This window comes from Herpailurus yagouaroundi, unplaced genomic scaffold (assembly GCF_014898765.1).
Source record: "Herpailurus yagouaroundi ecotype Mexico unplaced genomic scaffold, PumYag 193, whole genome shotgun sequence".
NCBI lineage: Eukaryota > Metazoa > Chordata > Mammalia > Carnivora > Felidae > Herpailurus > Herpailurus yagouaroundi.
The window spans coordinates 6,461,192-6,478,971 of NW_024412424.1; the positions used below are offsets into that span (position 1 = coordinate 6,461,192).

At 38.2% G+C, this 17,780-nt stretch overlaps 2 protein-coding genes and 1 non-coding gene across 12 annotated transcripts in view; 1 reads left to right on the top strand and 2 right to left on the bottom strand.

Annotated features, from left to right (window-relative positions):
- FBXW12 (F-box and WD repeat domain containing 12) overlaps positions 1-17,780 on the top strand; it is a 76,449-nt gene that overhangs the window by 9,223 nt on the left and 49,446 nt on the right. Inside the window, exon 1 of one of the 10 annotated variants that reach the window (XM_040445245.1) lies at positions 15,879-16,080. The exons of the other annotated variants lie outside the window; for them this stretch is intronic. The gene's annotated coding sequence lies outside the window, so the exon portion shown is untranslated. Of the gene's footprint in view, positions 1-15,878; positions 16,081-17,780 lie in introns of those variants that run through there. 10 annotated transcript variants of the gene reach the window in all.
- Positions 6,343-6,449, bottom strand: LOC121011318 (U6 spliceosomal RNA). Its single transcript, XR_005781569.1, has one exon. It is a non-coding gene; the product is annotated as a U6 spliceosomal RNA (small nuclear RNA).
- SPINK8 (serine peptidase inhibitor Kazal type 8 (putative)) lies at positions 8,368-17,140 on the bottom strand. Its single transcript, XM_040445561.1, has 3 exons — positions 17,135-17,140; positions 16,049-16,170; positions 8,368-9,090 (listed from the first exon to the last, which is right to left on the bottom strand). Exons 1-3 carry the CDS (start codon positions 17,138-17,140, stop codon positions 9,015-9,017), a joined length of 204 nt encoding a protein of 67 aa, XP_040301495.1. The 3' UTR covers positions 8,368-9,014.

A 17,780-nucleotide genomic window follows, 5' to 3' on the forward strand; every position in this document is an offset into this window, starting at 1 on the left:
AAAAAAAAAAAAAAAAAAAAAAAAAAAAAAAAAAAAAAAAAAAAAATCCATGCTCTAATAAAGATGGAATCCCAGAAGCCTCCCCTTTCTCCCATTTCCAACCCCTTCCCCACCACTAGGGTGCCCATACATAAGAGACAAAGGACAAGTAACAATAGTAATAGAAAACATTTTCTAAGAACAGTACTGAGGAGGTGCTTCATCTTGCTTATGGTTATGTGAATTCTGTATGTACATTGTACTTAGGTGTAATTTGCTTTAAATTGAAGGATACTGCTAAAACCTAAAATACATATATTTGAGAAGAAAGCTGAAAAATCATCAAAGCCTCCATCTCTACAAGTTATAAAAAATAAGCAAACTAGGGGCGCCTGGGTGGCGCAGTCGGTTAAGCGTCCGACTTCAGCCAGGTCACGATCTCGCGGTCCGTGAGTTCGAGCCCCGCGTCAGGCTCTGGGCTGATGGCTCAGAGCCTGGAGCCTGTTTCCGATTCTGTGTCTCCCTCTCTCTCTGCCCCTCCCCCATTCATGCTCTGTCTCTCTCTGTCCCAAAAATAAATAAAATGTTGAAAAAAAAAAATAAGCAAACTAAAAATTTATTTAAAAGGCAGAGTTAAAAATAAGAGCAGAGATTTCTCAAAATGAAAAAAACTATCAAAAATATGTTTATTTTAAAATTTTTATGCAGTTATGCATACAGCAAAGTGAACAAATCTTAAGTATGCAGCTTTTAAATATATATATGTAGGGGCACCTGGGTGGCTCAGTCGGTTGAGCGTCTGACTTCGGCTCAGGTCATGATCTCACAGTTTGTGGGTTCGAGCCCTGTGTCAGGCTCTGTGCTGACTTCTTGCTCAGAGCCTGGAGCCTGATTCGGATTCTGTGTCTCTTTCTCTCTCTGCCCCTCCCCTGCTCATGCTTTGTCTCACTCTGTTTCTCAAAAATAAGTAAATGTAAAATAAAATAAATTTAAATATATATATATGTACGTGTGAGTAACCATCACCCAGATCAAGATACAGAGCATTTCAAGCATCATCCAGGCAATTATAATCAATATTCCAAATGAGATTGGGGAATATTTAAGAAAATATTCTTTTTTAAAAAATATTTTATTTATTTTGAGAGAGAATCCCAAGCAGGTTCCGTGCTGTCAGCACAGAGCCCAGTGGGCTCCTGACCATGATATACTGACCTGAGCTGAAATTACGAGTTGGACATTTAACCAACTGAGCCATCCAGGCACCTCCAAAAAATATTCTTAAAGATGACTTGACAGAAAAAAAAACAGGCAAGAAAATGTTAAGAAATAGTAGTAATGAGGTAACTCTTAGATATTAAATATAAATCTACAATAATTTAAATTGTGGCGTTGGAATAGGATTACATCAGTCATGGGCAAAGCTTTTAGAATGAAGGTCTTGTATGCAGAAGAATAAATATTTTAAAACCAGTAAAAAAAATATTTTTATTATTTTACAAATGTTTATTTTTGAGAGAGAGAGGATGATCAGGGGAGGGACTGAGGGGGGGGGAACAGAAGATCCAAAGCAGGCTCTGCACTGACAGCAGTGAGACCCATGCAGGGTTCAAACTCATTAACTCGTGAGATCATGACCTGAACCGAAGTTGGATGCTCAACCGACTGAGCCACCTAGGCACCCCTAAAAATTATTTTTATTTTTTTATGTTTATTTTTGAGAGAGAGAGTATGAGTGAGAGGGAGAGGATCAGAGAAGGGGGGTGGGAGGGCAGAGGATCTGGGGCTCCAGCTCACGAACTGTTGAGATCGTAACCTGGGCTGAAGTTGGATGCTCAACCAACTGAACCACCCAGGTGCTCCATTTTTTAAAAAAAGAATGGTTGGGTATAGACTTGTCTTACAAAAATAATTTTTTATAAATCCACTTTCATCAAATAGTGAAGTACAGGTATACATAAAAGTCAATGGCATTCCACAGAAAAGGTTAATGTTCAATAAGGTTGAGGATCCATCTGGAAGGAAACAGACTAACTCCAACCAAATACATGCTAAATTCTGCCTGGCTTTAAATGGGTAAAATGATGAAAATGTTGGAATGAAATTTAGGAAAATATGTTTATATCCTTCATGGTGAGGAGACTTTCCCAAGAAGATATGGTCTAAAAGCCATAAAGGAAAGGCTATGTCATTTAAGTAAATAAATGTCATAAAAGAACAAGAATGAACTGTAGACTGTAGTCTAAACAACTACAGCTTGTTGGCAGCTACGATAAATAAATGTCTCCTACCGACTGGCTAATAAATATGACTCTACAAATTGCTAAGTAAAACAAAACATCTCCAGGCAAAAGAAGTGAGTTGTCCTCTACTGCTGTTTGGATTAGAGTTCCATTTCTCTTGAATGGAGCCTCCAGAGGAGTCATTTCTTAAGGTAGAAGTAAAGACCAATCTATTAGGTGAGGGTGGAGGGCTCTCCCTGACATTCTTTGGAGCTCCAGCCACTCCCAATTGCCTACAGCACATCTACTCTTCAAATGCAATCCTCATCTCAAATCTGTTCTGTCCCCCACGAAATCTGGCATCTTCTCCCTCACCAGTTACCAACTGGAATGCAGCGTTTATGTAGAATTCTTGTTGTCTTTAGCCTTACAGTAGCCAGTCAAGATACTGATCTACAAAGTTACTTAAGTTGGTTGTCTTCTTCCCTATCCCTTCAGTGTGGGAAATATACAGAAATATTAACAAATATTTGCACAGATAGTGCAGTGGTTAGTGTTTGTATTCCATTTTGAGTTCCCCACATCCTGGTTGGGTTTAATTGTTTATTTTTGTGTATGTGAACCATAACTGTGGTTTTAAGAGAACTGTACCAAAAAAGATACGCTCAGAGAAGTGCTACTCCCCCCTCATTCCTACTGTCTTGTTCCCATTCCCCATTTCTTTCCGTCATTTCCCCACCTACTCCCTACAGGTAACCAACCTTTTTTTTTGTTGTTGTTGTTTCTAGTTTACCCTCTCTGTATTCCCTTTGCACAAATGAGCAGATACAGATGTATTTTATTTTATCCCCTTCTTTCTTACACAAGTGTAGTGTAGTGTAGATACTCTTTGGCATTTTGCTTTCTCCACTTACAGAATGCCCTGGAAAACACTGCATATCAGCTCATAGATATCTTTCTAATTCACTTTTACAGCTGCCTTGTTGTTTATTGTGTGATGTACTATACTGTATTTAACCACTCTCCTATACATGGACATTTAGGTTGTTTTCAGTAATTTGCAGTAACAATGCTGCAGTGAATAACTACACACACACACATTTTTTTTAATCGTTAACATTTATTTATTTTTGAGAGACAGAGGAGTAGGAGAGGGGCAGAGAGAGAGGGAGACACAGAATCCGAAGCAGCTCCAGACTCTGATCTGTCAGCACAGAGCCCTACGTGGAGCTCAAACTCAAACCATGAGATCATGACCTGAGCCAAAGCTGGACGCTCAACCAACTGAGCCACCCAGGCACCTCACACATATATATTTTTGTACAGAGGTGTCTCTTCAGAGTGGTAGATTCTTAGAGGAGTGAGATTACTGGCTTGGAAGGAAAATGTATATATAGGTTTGTTAGGTATTTGCCAATAATTTTGTTAGCTATTTCTTAGGTATTTCCTTCTATTGATTTCTAATTTTAGTCCATTGTGATCAGAAAACATACTTTGTATGATTTCAATCCTTTTAAATTTATTGGACATTTTTAATGGTCCGGGATATAGTCTATCCTGGAGAATATTTCACGTGCACTTGAGAAATATGTGTAATTCTGCTATTGTTGTATGAAGTGTTCTGTAGATGTCTAGTGGGGTCTGTGATGTCTGTATAGTTATAGTTATTCAAGTCTTCTACTTTACTTTTGATCTTCTGCTTAGTTGCTCTATCCAGGATTGAAAAGGGGATGTTGAAATCTCCAGCTATTATTATTATTTTTATTTTTTTAAAGATTTTTGCAGTGTTTTACACCCTTGGAAGTATTGCTGCATTGGCTGGTATGCGCTTTAAAATTTATTTATTTATTTATTTATTTATTTAAATGCTTATTTTTGAGAGACAGAGAGAGACAGAGTGTGAGCGGGGGAGGGGCAGAGAGCGAGGGAGACACAGAATCCTAAACAGGCTCTGGGCTCTGAGCCTTCAGCACAGAACCCGACGCGGGACTTGAACTCACAAGCCCTGAGATCACGACCTGAGCCAAAATCGGACACCTAACTGACTGAGCCACCCAGGTGCCCCAAAATCTCTAGCTATTATTGTGGAATTGTCTATTTCTCTCTAATTGGCTTCATGAATTTTGGGGGCTCTATTTTTAGTTGCAAAAATTTTTATATTTATATGCCCTTTTGATGGTTTGATTCTTTGATCATTATAAAATATCCTGGGGTGGGGGGCGCCTGAGTGCCTCAGTCGATTAAGCATCTGACTCTTGATTTTGGCTCAGGTCACAATCCCAGTGTTGTCAGATTGAGCCCCACGTCTGGCCCTATGCTGGGCATGGAGCCTACTTAATATTCTCTTTCTCCCTCTCCCTCTACCCATCTCGCAGTTGCACGAGCGCTCTCTCTCAAATTAAAAAAGAAAAAAAAATTTTTTTTAAATCCTTTGTCTCTGGTAACAGTTTTTGTCTAAATTCTGTTTTGTTTGCTAGTAGTATAGCCACTCCAGGTTTCTTTTTGTTACTGTTTGCATGGCTCATCTTTTTTCATCCTTTATTTTCAACCTATTTGTGTCTTAGAATCCAAAATGTATCTCTTGGGGCACCGGGGTGGGTCAGTCGGTTAAGAGTCAGGTCACGATCTCACAGTTCATGAGTTCAACCCTGCGTTAGGCTCTGTGCTGACAGCTGAGAGCCTGGAGCATGCTTCGAATTCTGTGTCTCCCTTTCTCTCTGCCCCTCCCCTACTTTGTTGTGTGTGTGTGTCTCTCTCTCTCTCAAAAATAAACATTAAAAAAAAATTAAAAATGTATCTCTTGTGGACAGCATCTAATTGGATTGTGTTTTTATTCATTCTGCCAATCTCTTTTTGATGTTAATGTTCACATAGCTGTGGATAAGGTAGGATTGTCCTGTGCCATTTTGTTATTTGTTTTCTATCTGTCTTGTCTTTTTTGTTCTTCTATTCTTCCATTATTGATTTTTCTTGTATGTTAAATATTTTTGAGTGTACTATTTTCATTCCCTTATCATTTCTTTTACTATATTTTTTTAGTTAGTTCCTTAGTGATTGCCTTAGGGATTGCAATTAACATCTTAACTTATAATAATCTAGTTCATGTTAATTCCATCTTAATTTTAATGCTCAATATTGCTTCTATATAGCTCCATCTACCTCTTCCTTTGTGGTGTTATCATCATACAAATGTCATTTTATGTATGTGTGCAGGTCATGGTGGAGCAGATTTGAACCCACCAGCATGAGTTCAGTGGAGGTTTCCACTTTGTCTCTTCTTCTCATCTCCTCTTTCCCCCTTAAACAATTTCACCCTCATGTTAAATCTCTGTCCACCTCTTTTATTTCTATAGACACTTTCAGTCTCTCATATCTGAAGAAAAGACATATCCACACTGAGCAAATAGTGCCATCAGATATAAATAATTTTCTCTTTAGAATTGTAGGATCTCTGTGTTGCATGGGACCTCAAGAAGATAATTGAGTCAGATGGTTCCTAATTCTGGTTTTGCATTAGAATTTCTGAGTTTGGGAGGCTTTTTAATTTATTAATGCATGCTGCCTGGGGTTCATTTAAGAACTTCTGATAAGACTCTCACTCTATTCTTTTTATTCTTGTTATGCTGTGTCCTAAGAAGTGAGAAGAAATTGGAGCAAATGACTGTAACTTCTAGATTATGTTGAGTAAATGTCCTTAGTCCTGAGTGATATCATTAGTCTTCAGTTTATAATTTTAGGAAAGTGCAAAAACATTAAAGCATAAGAAATAAACATATATTAACATAAGCATGTATTTCCTCATCCTTTCTCAGTCTTGTGTATGTGTGTGTGTATATATGTGTTTCCCTAGGACCCTATCTGTATGTTTTGTATAAGGATCTATGCAGTTTGTTCTAGTAGAATCTTCACTGTGGAATTATGTGAAACTCTCTAAGCCTCGGTTCCTTTGTCATTAAAATGGGGGTATACTTCCTAAGTTTATCGTGAGATAGAGAAGTTAGTGCTTGTAGAGCATTTATTTAGAAACCTTACTGTGGCCAGGCATTACTCCAAGTATTGTGCTCAATATATTTTCTTTGTTTTTTTGTTTTATTTATTTATTCATTTTTTAAAATATAATTTATTGTCAAATTGGCTTCCAAAAAATATGGAAAACTTCATGAATTTGTGTGTCATCCTTGCACAGGGGCCATGCTAATCTCCTCTGCATCGTTCCAATTTTAGTTTATGTGCTGCAGAAGCGAGCACTCAATACATATTCTTTGAATAGTAGTCTCTCTTTTATGTTATGGTTGTTAATTTCTCAAACCAGATCCTGGTGTATTGAAAGCCACATCACTCACATGACACATTCAGCTGGTAATGACCGGAGAGCCCTCAGGTTATAAATAGAGCTGCCCTTGAGGTATCTATCCCATTGTTTAGATTTCTGTGGTCATTTGCTCACAATCTATACAAGAACAGAGGGACCCCGAGGCATAAGTCATGTAGTTTTGGGATGAGAACACAGAATAGTTGATATTTTTAACATATCCTTATTAACCAAGAGAAGTGTTTGCCAGCCATATTTTCTACTGAGAATCATTTATCGAAGAAGCAAAATCTCAATGAGTTTGATCCTCTAACCATTGGTTTCCTCCAGTGCCAGCATTTTCTTCTACAGGGAGTAATACTTGAAGTGGCAGCCATTATGTTCCCCTTGATCATCTGGTGATTCAGCAAGTTCTGTAATTCTTCATGGTAAAGTTCAGGAGTTTTCCTGCAAAGGAAATACCTGCTTAGAGAAATCAAATTTGGGAAAATGAAGAGAAAAAGTACCACATTAATAACTACACCCATAGTCCTATAGGAGGAATGCTAAACAATTATTCTGCGAATTAAGGCAGACTAGAGACCTTCTAATTTCACTGGAGAACAAAAGCACAGAGTGGAAGTGGGAAGAGATGAGGAGAGCTAAGGATGCAGGTGCCTATGTGTGTCTTTGGACCCCAGGAGAGCCATGGGGCAGAAAGGTGGAGGGTAGAGGAGGAGGAAGTTGGAGTGGAGCAGAGTCGAAGTCAGAGGCACATGGGGTGCCATGGGCAGCATAGAAAGTGGTGTTAAAGAAGAGGGTCTGGAGGCTGACTAGCCAGGTTCAGGACTCAGTCCTTCCCGTTCCTAGCTGTGTATCCTTGGGCAAGTCACATCCCTCTGTGGACCTCTCCATTTTTCATTATGAAACATAGCTAATAGCAATACCTTCCTCATGGCGGGGGTTGTAGAAACACAGGGGAGTAGATATAGGCAAAGCATGTGACACAGTGCAGGGTACATGGTTGGCAATCAATCAGTGATCATTGTTGGTCTTCCTGTCAAGGATATTGTTATTTTTTTTTTTTGTGATCCTGTCAAAAACAGTTTCCATTGTGCTTTGGGAAAGGGCTGTGGGGAGGGGCCACTATTCATTCATTTATTTGTTTCCTCTCTTTCTCCCCACACTATAGCCAATGATTTTAATGAGTTCAGTGTATCTCTTTTTGTTTATGTGTTTGTATAAAATATATATTGTTTGTGTTATTTTTAGTTTATATAATGGTATGGTGTTACTTGTATTATTCCTTCTCTTGCTTTTTCTCTCAGTGCAGTATTTTGAGATCTACTCATACTTCTAAAGGTATATCTGATTTATTCTGAAAATTGCATGTAACTCCATGAAGACACCTTCCACAGTGTACCAGTTGATTTCTAGACTAGTCTCACCCAGGCTGCCCCCAAACCTGCCACCATGATTTCTCTCTAGTGGAACTAGAGAACTTTCAGGTTATAGGCCTTCCCCAAGTAATATGTATGGTGGTCTATATACATCAGTTGAGCCTTGTCAACTTGTCACTGAAATTATATTAAAAGATATTGTCATAGAGTTATTACAAAAGCATGTAATCATTTTACCTGTTTTACCTTCAACCTTCTTCATATTTTGTTCCAAGATGATTTTCTTCAGTTTTATTTCTCTCTTTTTTTTAAAGAGTCTCTCTTATTTATTTTGAGAGACATAGATAGCAAGCAGGGGAGGGACAGAGAGAGAGGGAGACAGAATTGCAAGTAGGCTCTAGGCCATCAGCACAGAGCCTGATGCAGGGCTCAAACTCATGAACCATGAGATCATGACCTGAACTGAAACCAAGAGTCGGACGCTTAACTGACTGAGCCACCCGGGGGCCCCTCTCCAGTCTTATTTATTTGCCTCATAATTCTACAATGATCTCTATGGCATCAGCCGAGTTCTTGCTTTGGCCTTATGACTCTAAGGTTAAAGACACAATATCTAGACCAGAGCTAAGCAAGACGTGGTCCATTCATCGCAGAATAACCTTTCATGTTCCGATTAATGTCTTTTGTCAATATCCCAGAAATTGGGCATGACAGGGAACAGAAAGGATGGACTGGATGTTCTTTACTACTGAGTTATTAGGCTAAAATACTTTTATTTCCCCAGCAGGTATTATTTTTGAGATGGCTGGGAAAATTTGAACATGAAGTACATATTAGAAGATGACAGGGAACTAATTAGGCGTGATAACAGAATTATGGGCATGTAAGGAAATGTCCACACTTCTGAGAGTGAAATGACATGATGTCCAAGCCATGTGTTAATATACCTAAGCAAAGAAAGAAGAAATTATAAAGGAAGGAAATGTGGCAAACACTTTGTACTTGGTTGGATTGATGTAATAGGCATATGATATTTACTGTTGTATCTAGTTTTATGCTTGAAAGTTTTTATAACAAAACATTTAAAACTCTCTACAACATATCAGTATATCTGATTTATTCCTAAAAGTGAAGAATGAAAGTGACTTTATTTACACAAGGTCCATCATACAGTTTAGTTATGTTTAGCCCTTCATATCTGAAAGAATTATATTTTGAAATGATCATTTTTTACTTTATGGCATATTATACATTATGACTAAATTTTATTTAATAATCTTTAGCTAAATTTGAGAAGGAAAAACACTCTGCTTATAGTGAATTCTTATGTAACAAATATTTTATTTTATTTCTTTTTTTTTTTAAGATTTAATTTTGGGGATCCTGGGTGGCTCGGTTGTGTAAGCGTCAACTCTTGATTTCAGTTCAGGTCATGATCTCACAGTTCATGGGATCAAGCTCCGTGTTGGGCTCTGCACTGAGAGCACAAAAGCCTGCTTGGGATTCTCTCTCTCTCTGCCCCTCCCCCTGCTCATTCTTTTTCTTTCTCTCTCTCAAAAATAAACAAACATTTTTTAAAAATTCTAAAATAAGATTTTATTTTTAAGTAATATCCATACCCGACTTAGGGCTTGAATTCACAACCCCAAGATTAAGAGTCACATGCTCCACTGACTGAGCCAGCCAGGCACCCCTGTAACAAGTATTTTAGAATACCTGTTGTTATAGATGTTTGTTTGTCAAAGATACTGGATGTACAAAACATACTTAGCATTAAATCAAATATAGAAAATTCAAAATCATCTTGAATATTTAAGTAGAAATACAGGGTATTATAAAGAGAATGTACAATAAAATTAAGGTATGAATTTGATGAAAGTTAAGGCATTATTACTGACCTTACATAAATAAAAAATGATTTTTAAGGAATACTATGAACAAGTGTCAACAAATTAGATAGCCTGGATGAAATGGACAAATTCCTAGAAACACAAATTACCTACACTGACTCAAGAAAGAGAAAATCTCAAGATCTATATCAAGTAAAGAGCTTGAATCAGCAATGAAAAAAACCTCTTAACAAAGAAAAGTTCAAGACTAAATATCTTCATTAGTGAATACTACCTAACATTTAAGAGAGAATGCCAGTTCTTTTCAAATTCTTCCAGATAATAGAAGAGGAAAAAATACTTTCTAATCATTCTATGAAGCCAGAATTACCGTGATAGCAAAGATAAAGACATCACACACACGCACACAAACAAGACTATAGGGGTGCCTGGGTGGCTCAGTTGGTTAAGTGTCCAACTTCAGCTCAGGTCATGATCTCACAGTTTGGGAGTTCGAACCCCAAGTTGGGCTCTGTGCTGACAGCTCAGAGCCTGGAGCCTACTCTGGATTCTGTGTCTCCCTCTCTCTGCCCCTTCCCCGTTCATGTTCTGTCTCTCTCTCAAAAATAAACATTCAAAAAAAAATTAAAAAGACTATAGACCAATATCCATTATGAATATAAATGCAAAAATTCTCAACTAAATACTAGTAAACTGAATCCAACAGCATATTACAAGAAGTACACACTATGACCAAGCAAGATTTATCCCAAGAGTGCAGTGTGGTTCAACCTAAAAATATCAACCATATCTATGCAATAACATTACTTAATAGAATGAAGGAGGTTAAAAGGACCTGTTCTTCTCAATTGACATTTAACAAAACCCTCATAGTATTTGGCAAAATCAACACTTTTTCATAATAAAAACACTCAGAAAAAGAAAGACTAGAAGGGAACTTCCTCAACATGATAAAGAACATTTATGAAAACCCCACAACAAATATCATACTCAATGGTGAAAGACTGGAAGGTCTCTCATTATTTTTAAAAAAATTTCTTAATGTTTATTTATTAAAAAAAATTTAATGTTTATTTTTGAGAGGGAGAGAGACAGAGCATGAGTGGGGGAGGGGCAGAGAGAGCGAGGGAGACACAGAATCCAAAGCAGGTTCCAGGCTCTGAGCTGTTAGCACAGAGCCCGAATTGGGGCTCGAGCCCACAAACTGCAAGATCATGACCTGAGATGAAGTCAGATGTTTAACCGACTGAACCACCCAGGTACCCTTGAAAGATCTCTTTCTAAGATCAGGAACAAGACAAGGATACCTACTTTTACCACTGATATTCAACATTATGCTAAAAGTTCTAGCCAGAGCTTTAGGCAAGAAAGAGAAATTAAAGGCATCCAAAATTTTATTTGTCAGTTTTACCTCAATAAAGCTATGGTAGGTAGAGTGATCCAAATTGGAAAGAAGAAGTAAAACTATCTCTGTTTGAAGAGGACATGATTCTACATATAGAAAATCCCAAAAAATTCATATAAAAACTACTAAAGCTAATAATTAGATTGTTTCAGGGTACAGACCAACACATGAAAGTCAGTTGTAAACACAACTGACAGCATCAGTGAACAATCTGAAAATAAAATTAATAAAACAATTCCATTTACAATAGCATCCAAAAAAATAAAATACCTCTGAATAAATTTAGCCCAGTAGGTGAAAGACTTGTACACCACAAACTACAAAACATTTCTGAGAGAAAAATGTCCTAATAAATGGAAGCCTCCCCCATGCTCATGGGTTGGAAGACTGAATATTGTCAAAATGTCCATATACCCAAAGCAATCTACAAAGTCTATGTACCAATGGCTTTTTTTTCCTTTGCAAAAATGGAAATGGGATCTCAGATCTATAGTAGTATTAAAAAACAACAGCTCTGTATCATAGTGAAAACAAGCAGCCCGGCAGCACCTAGAGGGGACAAGATGGTTTGGGAACTCCTTCAGAGTACCATTACCAAAGAATTGTCATTCCTTGACCTGTCTGATGATTGTCTAGAAGACCCACTTGGAGAGCTGTTTTTGTTTGACCTAACTCAGAGATACCCCAGTGTGAACAGCCTTTTCCCCTGGGAGCATTTGTTGAAAACAATCAGAGGCAATGTTTCAGTATCATGGCTGTCTTATGGTGGATAGCAGTTGGAGGAAAACAATAAGCCAACCAAAAGCTTAAAAGTAAAGGTGGAGGAATGAGATATCCATAGGAGGTGAAAAGCACTAAGAAATTCCTGGGAATCTAGAAGACCATGAACATGTGTAGGGCTATGTGCATGATCAGGAAAGACCCGAGAAGGCCTTAAGCTCTCACCTCTGGCTAATCTTGAAGCTCTCCAAAAGCAGGAAGCGAAGGCTAAGTGTTGAAGACATTCCTCAACACATACAATGTTTTTGTTGGCAAAAACTGGGAGATTTATTGGTTCCAACCATTTGAGGAAAATTTTGTCTAATCCCTATGAGACCACTAAGATAATTGAGTAGGACTTGCCAGTGACCATACATGACAAAGAAGGCAGACTTCACAGAATTATTCCAGAAACCATTAAACTAATAAATAGCAGCAGCAACAACAAACAGCAATAGCAACGAATCTTGGAGAATGGAGAGAATCTGATTTCCAGTGTTGCCACAACATATTATTTAAAATCACAAAAAATTGTGATGTATGCAAGGAAACAAGGAAGTATGGCCCATACACAGGATAAAAAGCAATCAATAGAAACAGTCACTGAGGAAGCCCAGATATTAGACTTATGAGACAATGATTTTAAATTATTTTTGTAATGTTTTATTTATTTTTGAGAGAGAAAGCATGAGCAGGGGATGGGCAGAGAGAGAAGGAGACAGAGGATCGGAAGTGGGCTCTGTGTCAACAGCAGCCAGCCCCATGCAGGGTTTGATCTGAGCCACCTAGGTGCCCTTTAAATTAGTTATTTTAAATATATTTAAAGAACTAAAGAAAACTATGTCCAAAGAACTAAAGGAAAGTATGAGAATAATGTCTCATCAAATAGAGAATATCAATAAAGCAATAGAAATATATTTCATAAACAACCCAAATAGAAATTATTGAAGTGACAAATATAATTATCTGATCGCTTCTTGGCCTTTTGGCTGAGGTCAAGTGTAAAAATGTAATTATCTGAAATGAAAAATTCACTGAAGAGGATCAACATCAGATTTGAGCAGGCAGAAGAGTAAGTGAACTTGAAGATAGGTCAATTAATATTGTCCAGTCTGAGGAAAAGAAAGAAAAAGTAATCAAAAATGAGCAGAGTGGGTCAAAATACTTCAGATAGCAAGTAAAAGAAAAAGCCAGTTCAAATTTGGGGGGAAAAAAATGAACAGAGGTACAAAGAAATGGAGGCTACCAACAAGTGTATCAACATATTGGAGTCCCAGAAAGAGAGGAGAGGAGAGGACAGAAAACATATTTGAAGGGGCACCTGGATGGCTCAGTTAAGTGTCTGACTCTTTTTAAAAAAATGTTTTTTAATGTTTATTTTTGAGAGAGAGAGAGAGAGTGAGGAAGGGGCACAGAGAGAGAAGGAGACACAGAATCTGAAACAGACTCCAGGCTCGAGCCCAACTGTCAGCTGTCAGCACAGAGCCCAACGCATGGCTTGAACTCAGGAACCGTGAGATCATAACCTGATTTGAAGTCAGATGCTTAACCAACTGAGCCACTCAGGTGCCTCTTAAGTGTCTGACTCTTGATTTCAGCTCAGGTCATGATCTCATAGTCATGACATTGAGCCCTGCATCGGGCTCTGCCACTGAGAGGCTGCTTAGGATTCTCTCTCTCCCTCTCTCTCTTTCTCCCTGCCCACCCCCCTCTCTCTCAAAAGTAAATAAACTAAAAATAAATAAATAAATTAAATTAAATTAAATTAAATTAAATTAAATTAAAACATTTGAAGAAATAAGGGCTGAAACTTTCTAACTTTGATTAAAAATTTGATTAAAAAGGCATTAATAGGGGGTGCCTGGGTGGCTCAGTTGGTTGAGCGTCCGGCTTCGGCTCAGGTCATGATCTCACGGTTCGTGAGTTCAAGCCCCGCGTCGGGCTCTGTGCTGACAGTTCGGAGCCTGGAGCCGGCTTCGGATTCTGTGTCTCCCTCTCTCTCTGCTCCTCCCCTGCTCATGCTCATGCTCTGTCTCTCTCTCCCTCAAAAATAAATAAAACATTAAAAATAAATAAATAAATAAATAAATAAATAAATAGGCATTAATATACACATCCAAAATGTTCAATAAACTCAAAATAGGATAAACTCAAAGAGATCCACATATGGACAAATCATTATCAAACTGTGGAAAGATGAGACAAAGAGGGAATCTTGAAAGAGGCAGTAGAGAAATGAATTATCACATACTCTGATCCTCTGTAGGATTAACACCTGATTTCTCATCAGAAACCATGGCCAGAAGACAGTAAGATGATATAAAGTGCTGAAAGAAAGTGACTGTCAACTGAGTCTATAACCAGCAAACATTATTCTCTTCAGAAATAAAGGTGTGTGTCTGACTCTTGATTTTGGCTCAGGTCACGGTGCCATGTCGGACTGAGCCCCACGTCAAGCTCTGCACTGAGTGTGCAGCCTGCTTAAGATCTCTCTCTCTCCCTCTGCCCCTCTCCCTCGCTCACACTCTCTTTCTCTCTCTGAAAGAAAGAAGAAAGAAAGAGAGAGAGAGAAAGAAAGAAAGAAAGGAGGGAGGGAGGGAGGGAGGAAGGGAGGAAGGGAGGAAGGAAGGAAGGAAGGAAGGAAGGAAGGAAGGAAGGAAGGAAGGAAGGAAGGAAAGGAAGGAAGAAGAGATTAAAACACTGCCAGATTAACAAAAATTGGGAGAATCTGTTGCTTCAAAATACTAAAGACAGTACTTTAGACTGAAGTGAAAGGACACTAGACAGAAACTCAAATCCACATGAAGAAACAAAGAGAACCAATAAAGGTAACTACATAGGAAAATAGAAAAGATAGTATAAATGTATTTTTTCTCTGTAAACTTTTTTCTCCTGAGTTAAAAGACAACTAACTAAAGCAATAAATCTATGTTGATGGGCATACATGTATAGAAGTATAATTTGCATGATAATAATATGCAAAGAAGGGTGAATAAGCATGGGGCTATATAGGAGCAAAGTTTTTAAAATACTTTCATAATTAATGTATCAATCCAAACTAGATTATAGTAAATTACTTTTAATTCCCATTTTAACTACTAAGAAAATATTTCGAAAAATATAGTCAGTGTGAATTCTCTGGAAGCCGTCTCTCCAGTATCTCTTGGTTTTAGCATCTTATGAGTCTGTGATGGTCTAAGTTCCCCAGATTGTGCATTCTGATTGTCAGATGTCTATACCAGTGATTGAGGCTGATGCCAAAGTTGTTTGCCTCACCAAGTGTTTTATGGGTTCTAGTGTAAATTTTGATATTTATGCAGCAAGGCATGCAAGAAAGTCTAATCCTGCCCAGCTCAACATCTGTTATTGTGACCAAGATTATTATTTCTTCTTTTAAGAAAACAAGAGGAAACAGAAAGACATAAGTTTTTTCTACTCTCATGTCTTTGCTTTTCTCTCTATTAAGTATTGGACTTAATCTCTAAATTTTAGTTACCCAGGGGTGTAGCTTTTCTCCTTAAAGGAGAAAGCAGATATTGGGAAATCCTCCTCCCACCTCTGTAAGGCAGCCTCCTTGATAAAAACTTTGGTGCCTCACTATTATTCCTCTCAGACCAAAGAATTGGGCGTTTCATGTGGTTGTCTCCCAAATCTTCTAACATATGATGGGGCCAAAGACTAAACCACATAGCTAAAGCATGAAAGGTAAAAGAAAATTGGAAGCTAAAGAAAGTTATTTGAGAGAATAATATCCATTCAAAGATCAATAAGCCATCAGCTGGGAAGATTCTACACCCAGCCCACTCCTCCTCTTCTTCATCAGCATTTGTTCTTTGGCCTGAGGGGGCTTGAGGGTAACCCTCATCTGTGATCACATGATCTGAATCCTGTGTCTACTTGCTACTGAGAACTTTCCACTTGATACTTAGCCAGGCCAGACAGAACACTCTCACCTCAGTGGCTTTCTGTTTCTGCATTGTGTGAATGAGATCCCTTCTGGGAACATAGGGAAGGATGGAAGAAATGGAGGAGTCTCTGGAGGGAAGATCGAACTATTAGGAAGTGTTCTGAGGAGGTTACTCCTATCTTGTCTACCTTTAGCCTCCTGACAGACAGAAGGGAGAAGAGAAATCAAGACTTACAGAATTTTGGAGCAGAGATGGCATTTACCACTGTAGGTAACCTGGTCACTGCCACATATGGGTTCACTTGGTTTGATGTAAGAGATAAACCAGCATTTATTTATATTCTCCATGCACTCAACCTAAAGATGAGACACAGATTGCTGCTTCAGATGCTTTACTCCAGGTCCTCTGACCATCATCACTGGTAATGGGGGGAGGGGGACTGAAAAAGGAACGCTAGACCAGGAGTTTAGAGAAGGGTCTTTAGCAACTTCAGTGTTTGGCCCCTGGCACTTAACCAATATTATAATATAATATGATATAATATAATATGATATAATATAATATGATATGATATGATATAATATAATATAATATAATATAATATAATATAATATAATTAATATAAATTATAACTGGCACTTAACCAATAAAACTATAATATAATTAATATAATATAATATAATATAATATAATATAATATAATATAATACAACATAAATTATAATATAACATATGATCTGTGAACTCCCCAGTCTGAGCTAAAAGACTCATCAGGATGAAAATCCCTGCCCTATCAACTACCAAATGTGATTGTTGGATTACAGAAAGGAAAATGTCTTTCAAGGCTAGACTTTTCTTATGAATGTTACTGAGTGACTTATATATGGTGCTTCAGACATTAGTGATGTCAAACTTGCCACAGCAGAGGTAAGATATAGAAGGAAGGGGACAGAGAGAGTACATTGTGGGGCCTTAGTGTGTGGGGTGCAGATGTACATTTTGGCATATCTTAGCTGAAAAAATGTCCACTGCAGCATAGGACAGACCTGGATTTGAGCCGTGATTTCTTCCATTTAATGGTTCAAAATATTTGCCTTCTATCCCACAAGAGAGTATGAACTGACTGGAATAATGCATGGGAAGAGGGCTCAGGAACATATGAAATGGGCTACACATGGTTGATGACCCAGATTTTATTGTGGTATATTATTCCCATGCCAACCCCCTCTGTCCCCACCTCTCAGAAGAAAATCTGGGGCTATCGAGGAAACTGGCATGCTGCCCATTCCTGTTCTTGGGAACCACGGAAGTAGAGCTCACCTTCATCTCTTGTAGGCAAGCCCCTGCACCTGCAGGAAGAGGGAAATCTGGAAGACAAAAACACATTCAGAAGAGTTGTTCTGTCTTCTGACCTTAGGGGGAAAAGCTAGGATGAAGGAGACCCTGGTTGGCACACAGGAAGTATCAGATCCCTAAGAAGGGGCTGGGATTGGGGCACCCAGGTGGCTCAGTTGGTTAAGCATTTGACTCTTGATTTCGGCTCAGGTAATGATCACACAGTTCCATGAGATGAAGCCATGCATCAGGCTTTGCTCTGACAGCATGGAGTCCGCTTGGGATTCTCTCTCTCTCTCTCTCTCTCTCTCTCTCCACTCACCCTCAGAATAAGTAAACTTAAAAAAAAGAAGGGGCCCGGTTCTTCTGTGATGCATACTGCTCTCTAAAGAAGTGAAGAAATAGGGAACTTGTGACCCCCTCCCTCATGTAAAATGGGGATCTTAATTCTGGCCCTGCCCTTTCATAGGTAAATAACAACTTTCATAATCCTTCTCAGTTGTTTTAGAAAACACTCTCTAAATTACAAATTTCCATGAAGCAGTTATATTGAGATACCTCCAAAGCTGCTGACTTTTATTAAGGCTTCCATATATTTTTTCTTTTTTTTTAATTAAAGTGTAATTAACAT